The 6,803-nt window shown below is 40.9% G+C and overlaps 1 protein-coding gene across 1 annotated transcript; it reads right to left on the minus strand. All coding sequences in view use genetic code 11, as the record gives it.

The window, feature by feature from the left end:
- Nucleotides 1-1,725: 1,725 nt before the first annotated feature.
- Nucleotides 1,726-4,797, minus strand: EGR_06198 (CUG-BP- and ETR-3-like factor 6; the record flags this gene model as incomplete). The annotated part of the gene is made up of 8 exons (XM_024495447.1): nt 1,726-1,748; nt 2,184-2,255; nt 2,372-2,479; nt 2,567-2,794; nt 2,875-2,916; nt 2,990-3,410; nt 3,952-4,028; nt 4,689-4,797. 8 exons carry the CDS (start codon nt 4,795-4,797, stop codon nt 1,726-1,728), a joined length of 1,080 nt encoding a protein of 359 aa, XP_024350175.1.
- Nucleotides 4,798-6,803: the final 2,006 nt, after the last annotated feature.

Genomic DNA, 6,803 nt, shown 5'->3' on the forward strand with positions numbered 1-6,803 from the left:
AGGAATGGGCAGCACCGCGAGCAAGAAAAATAAACTCAAAGAACTTCAAACCTCTAGAGCTAGATAGAACATGAATTTCTGTTGTTGGTTCAGCACTGCTCGCTGAGGGATAAGACTGTCCAAGTTCGGTGCATTACGACAGGCCTGAGACACTGGAAAGTGGATGTTGCTGGTGGGAAGCGGTAAAATGCATCACAAAGGCATCGTAGTGGGGACCTAGTCTTGCCATCACATCATTGCCAATGCTATTCAAATTAACAATTTGGGTCTGCCGAAGTGATGAAAGCGTCACCACTGCTGCAAATAGACTAAAATTTATTTGCAAGTTGTCCACACGAACAAGATGCTTGTAGATAATATATAACTGAATTTCATAAGGCGCAGTTTACAGCAATACAAATGCACCCTTATTCTGACAGCGCAGAATAACTTTCCATTCATGATGTTATTTAACACCTAGTGGTCTCAATCGCATACCAATTGCCATAAAATGATTTAAGTAGTAAGTTAGTAAGTTCCGTGGAGCTAGATCGTCCATAGGATGCATTGAGTACATGAGTGGATTTCTTTCACTGTTTGTCTCGGAGGCCAGTATTGCACCACAGATCATAGGAATAATCAACCCAACAGAGTCTTTTAATTTCTGACAAGGAGCAGAAAGCTGAACCAAACTAAGATTGCAGGAAGATAACTCTACGCAGTATGCACACTTGAGTGATGGCAGCACTAATTCGACTCCCTTTTTAAACCTTACATTCTGGAACGATTGTGTCATTAGAGGCATCTAAGGGTGCTGTATGTTCTAGGTCCTGACCTAGAGTGATTGACCATCCGCCATGCATTGCGCACACATTATTAGCTAAAGAAATAAATGCCTTATTGCTTAAGACGTACAACAAATAGAAGAGTCGCCAGACCAAAATCATCCGGGATTGAATGGGTATTTATGCCTTCCTTTAGTGCTGCCGCAGTGCATACACTGATTGCTTTTTTGGCTAATGGATGAATTACTTTACTGCCCTCGACACGATAAGTAGCTGCAAGTGATCATTGGAAGAATGACGCATCTAGATGGGCAAACCGATGAGTCCATATAAAACAAACAGGTCATCTCCCAGCACAATGGGCCCCTTTGTGGTGCTAAGATAAAAGGAATTATGGTTATCTCTGGCTCAAGTATTTGCGATAACTAATTTCCCACCCTACCTCATGTGATATTACCTATTAGACGTGGGCTAGTATAGCTTCTCTATAAAGCATTGATACGTAGCCTCCGATTGAAATAGCTGAAATTCCCTAATACAGACAGTATTTTCCGTTAACTAAAAAGTAACAAAAAACATATCATTAGCTTGCAGTGGTTGGCTAAGACAAAATTACACCCGAATGAAGACCATCTACAAATAAATGTTAGTGAAAAGCTAGTTCACATTTTCGTAGGGGAAACTTAAGCCTATGTTATTGACATTACCCCACACTTCTCTTAGGAGACCTTTACATGAGACGATTAAAATACTCCTCTCCACCCATCCAAACCATTATATTTTCAAAGGTAGAACATTATCAAAGGTGGTGTTAAAAAGGCTTATTTTTTGTAGCCGGAAACGTCAGTTCCGGCAGACGCAAGTTACAAGGGTATGCGTGCTCTGGCTAAGTTCATTAAAAGTGAACTAAATCATGTTGTACAGACAAAATACAAATGACGTTATATATGAAAATCCAACGTTATTCAATGGGGCTGAGAACAGCTAAAAAGAGAAGACGCATAAATGTAAGGGACAGGCAACAGTAATTTGTGGCATATCTGAGACAAAAGAGTCATGCACAATTAGTCAAACAAGATTACAAAGAGAAACATAGGGGAAGCACACACAAATACACACATACATCGGTATCCGAGGAATCTGATTACATCACCAGAAATAATCCTTACAACGAAGGAGAGGAGCCACACACATATACACACAAGGGTAAGAGGAAAGCAAATCACGAAAAGAAATGATAGTCGTGCAAGACAGTGAAAGCTTAGAGGAGGATACAACAATAACGCTAACTTTGGCAATAAAGATATAAGCATACACACACGGAACTATGACATAAGGAACTAGGGTCTATGGATGTGCCATCTCACTCACATATGGGATTATAAAATCATTTTCACTGCTAAGTGTTTATGTTCCCACTTCTGCCGGCAATAGTGAAAATGGCTGTGGAAAAATTCAAAGAAACACAGATAGAGTTGCCTTTAGTTCCGCCTTTTAGCTATATAAACGAAAAAGGAAAGTTTGTTAAAAATTTGACGCTCACAGCAAACATAATCATAATAGCAACTTGGAAGACTCAAATAACATTGATTATACATCTCAGTCACCTTTAGGGCGTTTCAACTCCACCCTTAGCCGCTTACTCCCCATTACGTAGCCATTCATTTCGGTAATTGCTCGATGGGCACTACTTGGATTGTCGTAGCTAACAAACCCTAGGAAATCAAAGAATGTCCACTTTAATCGACCATGAACGGTGAGATAGGAAGTCAACATAAACCAAATGCAATGCAAAGACATACCAAAGCATTTACTCATATATGTAGCGCGATTAACAAAAATCTTTGTACTGATAATCCTTCCGAAGGGTGAAAAAAGTTTGAAAAGATCTATAGCATCACACTCTTGAGGCAGAAAATTTATGAATAGGTTGCAGTCTTCAGGGCCAGTTATCACTGGCCCTGGAGCAACGGATGGCTGATTAAGGGGTGCAGCTAACACCTGGACAGGGATCTGTCTCTCCGCGGCAACTAAAGGCAAAGGGACTCAATTGATGAATTACCTAATTTAAAAAGGGTGAGTGAAAAGAAAATGAAAGGTGTGGACTCACGCAAACTGTGTTGCGGATAACTGAGGGCAGATGCTTGAGTAACTGAAAGCAAAGCACAGTGGCAGATGACTATAATAGAAGAAATTTCAAATCAAGGATATCAGAGGCTACCTACCTGCGCCGTCATAGGGAATGGCTTGTGAGGGAATAAGAGGGTTTAGGATCAAGCTGGCAAAGACTTGTTGCTGCTGTGGGTTAGGCTGAGCCATATTAATGGCCATGGCTTGTGCGGCGGGACCGACTTGGAGTGTACCTGAAGGTGCTATCGACTGTGCGAAGGTGACGGGCCGCACTACTATGGGCTGTCCCTTTATAGGCTTGTAAAGGGCATCCATCGTCGAGGCCGCATTGTTGGCGGTCGACCCCGCATAGACGTCTATATTAGCAGTGGTTTTTAGCCGCATTAAGGGAAGAGTTACTGCAGCTGTCGGTAAGGTGTTAATCGAAAAACTGTCTGGTGGAGCAGTGAAAATTGGTGTGTAAATATCCTCAACTTGTTCTTGCACAGGTGGCACTCCTGAAGCCGTTGTAGGAGTCTAAAATGATATAACAGATGAGTGCATATTCGTTCCAATTCCTGGCCATATGTAATGTTAACGATAGTATTTGAGTCAGGAGTGGCCAATGCGGGCATTAAACCTTATTAACTAGACTTTCGCGGTATTTACTGCCCGAATGAATAGGTAAATGTTGTCACCAGAAGTGATTACGGTGTGAGCAGGTGGCATGCAGTGACCCTAACCATTATTTGCGTGAGTGCTAAAGAAAACAGTGGAATTCATCATGACATTTGCCGGCAGCACAGGATCCATGATTTGCTGGTAAGGGGCGACAAATTTTGCCATATCAGGACCACCAAGACAGACCAGGGCGAAACATGACCTTAGAAATGATAGTGGCACATAAGCATTTAATTGATGCACCAATTTGATTCCTTCCAAATATCTTCTAGAAATTCCACTGGCTACCGCATGTGACAGTAGACTGAAGGGTCTCTATTCAAAGCAGCCATTATTGTTAACCACCATAAGTCACGGATACTGTCAGAACTGCACTACAACAATTCAAAGTACTTACGGTTGATGAGAAATTTTCAGCCGAAGGCAATGCCTGATCAGTTCCTGTTTCATCGGGTACGTGTGCCGAGGAGACACCTTTTTTTAAAGTAAAAAAATGGCAAAACAATCCGAAAGATGATTTCAGCATATCAAAAGAAACAAATCATAGCCTATCATATCAATGATTATCAACACATTGAATCTATTGTCAGTAGGTCCACCAATTTAATAGGCGTTGACCAGCAGTCGCCCATTCCTTCAACACTAAGATTGATCCCAGCCTTCAAACAGTTACTTAGAGATTGCCAACAAAGGAGGGCACTTTTAAATGGCAATAAAGCTGTTAATTCCTGAACGAATCACTTCTCTAGATGTGTATCACTACTGAATTGACGTACATAAATGCGAAGTAGCACGCATTCTGCCTCTGCTCGATCTCTTGCGAATGCCAAAAAACAGAGCACTAAGGGTCTTAAATGCCCTTTGTTTCTCTTCAGGCACGAAGGCACAGCAGTGCCATCTGCATTACGTGGGTTTTCGAGGCTACTAAGCCATCCATCATACCAGCAATTTGCCTGCCATTTCTCAGTTTCAGTGGACTTGTAATGAAAAGATTGGAAAACTTTCAAACTACTTTTGTAAGACTGGTAAGTTAATAAAAAGATTATTAGGAAAGCGAAGGCATTAATAAGCAAACGCTGTTATATTCTAGAATTAGTGCAAGATAATGATATAATGAATAAAAAAAATACTCACTAGATTCTCCATTCTCCTGATATCGCGAAACAATCGCGACTTTAGAACTGGCCAATTTTGTTGTGGTATTCAGATGCTGAGTCGATGTGGGAGATGGGTTAGCATCCATGCTCTATTAATATCGAAATAAGAAGAATCAATCAAAAGTGATTTCAAGTTTATGACACTGCAAAATGCAAATCCACTCCAGTGTTTTGCAACAACTACTTAGACCATTTCGGTATTTATGCATTCCTTTGATTTGTCCGCAATGTGTACTCTAATCACTCGTTGGCTAATGGATAAATTAATTCATCCTCAATCGGAAAACTGATCGAAATTGACCAATGGGAGGATTGGGCATTTGATTGGACAAACTGAGGCATCAATACAACATTTGAGATAGCGTTTTTTGAATAACAGGTCAGGTATCTTTGAAGCTATACCCAATTTGGTTTTGGTATAGGTAAAATTTTTATCGCCACCCCTAGTAAACAAATGCACTGATTATAACCTGTGTCTTTTGCAAATGAATGAGAGTTTGACCAGCATATCAGCGGAACATTGACACATCGATGGCGCTCTCATTGGCCGAAATTGTCTAACTGCCTTCTAAAATTGACAATACTTTGACACTGTTGTACAGGGAAGGAAACCTTTTTAGTTGTACAGGTATCTCATTATGCAGTACAGTCTTGGCTGAAACAGGTAGAGTTCCATTGAATACGGTATTCTTAAGTAAACTCACTGAACGTAATTGGAGAAACACGAAGAGTCTTGATACCGACAAAGCCCTGGTAAAGGAGAGGTTTCTTACATCCTCACACAAAAAACAGCTTAATAGGTGACTTCTTCGAGTTAATGAACCAGACAGATGTAGCACGAGTGATTAAATGTCTCTTTAGATGATGAGCTTTTATTTTGTAAAAAGCTACAATCTCCATGGTATCCAGTGGTTGCAGACGTTGCTGGATCATGTGGGAAAACACGACATGCTAGACGTTTCGAGAAGAAGGTACTCGTGGCTTCCACTCGATTCCGGCGTATTTGAGATCTGTCAAACCAGTGCAACTTTCAACAGCTTCAAAAAAACCTCAGCTCACATTAGCTGCAGCAACCCAAAATACGGTCAAAAGGCTTCCCAAGCATAAGAGCTGTTATTAACATCATGCCTTCTCTACCATCACCAATGGGAAAAACCAATATATATTCTCGTTATAGTAGACTACGTCATGGAAACAGCTAAATCAGAATCCACAAAGAGAATAGGTGAAAACGGTTGTTATAGTTTCCTTTGATGCTGAATTTGTCAACAGGTGGTGCTCGAAGCAGTGCGCATCTATCATGCCTCTACTTTCGAAAGTTGACTCTTTACTGAAGTATGCAAGACCGTCAGGCCCTCTAACACACGTACGACACCTTGACTTTTGCTTAGTAGTATACAGGTGGAAAAAAAGGGCCGCAATATGATTGGGCTACTGAAAGCTTTCAGTATGAATGTACAAGTGAATGACTAAGATTTAAGTCTTGATGGTGTCTCCATACATATGGAGTGGTGGTCCATATATCAATCAACTTCTTGCTGTCTAAAGTGCTCACAATTCGGAGAATGAGAGTATCAACCAGTATATTTTTTTATTAAGCATGGAAGTAGCAATCAGCAATGTCATGGTACATATTACTGCCGGAGAAAGGAGTATGTCAAGCTTTTAACATCACACGGGAACACTTACGACTGTCATATAAAAGACAAAGAAAATAGAACAAATACGGCCAGCCTAATGTGTGCCAAGAAGGTACCAAACGCAGCTATACAGGCTGAGCCTATCTCCTAGGGTACACCACGGTTTCCAACATACTAGGATAAAGTGTGCTTTCAAAGTGATAAGTCACATTGCTAAAAACTGCTTAACTAGTTACCATTCAGTACAGCAAAATGGTCCCGTAAATGGATTAACAGGCTGTCAGATGCAAAGGTTAAGCTTATTTGCTAACGCAGGAAAGAAGACTATTAGAATAGATGTATACAATGACCATTTTGAGGGGACCATTAGGGACGGTGCTCAGAAAGACGATGAAGCCATGTAATGCATGCTTGCCTGATTGCGCCCTTTGGGCAAGGGACGTTCAGTAAAC

Source organism: Echinococcus granulosus, assembly GCF_000524195.1.
Source record: "Echinococcus granulosus chromosome Unknown EG_S00052, whole genome shotgun sequence".
Lineage (NCBI taxonomy): Eukaryota > Metazoa > Platyhelminthes > Cestoda > Cyclophyllidea > Taeniidae > Echinococcus > Echinococcus granulosus.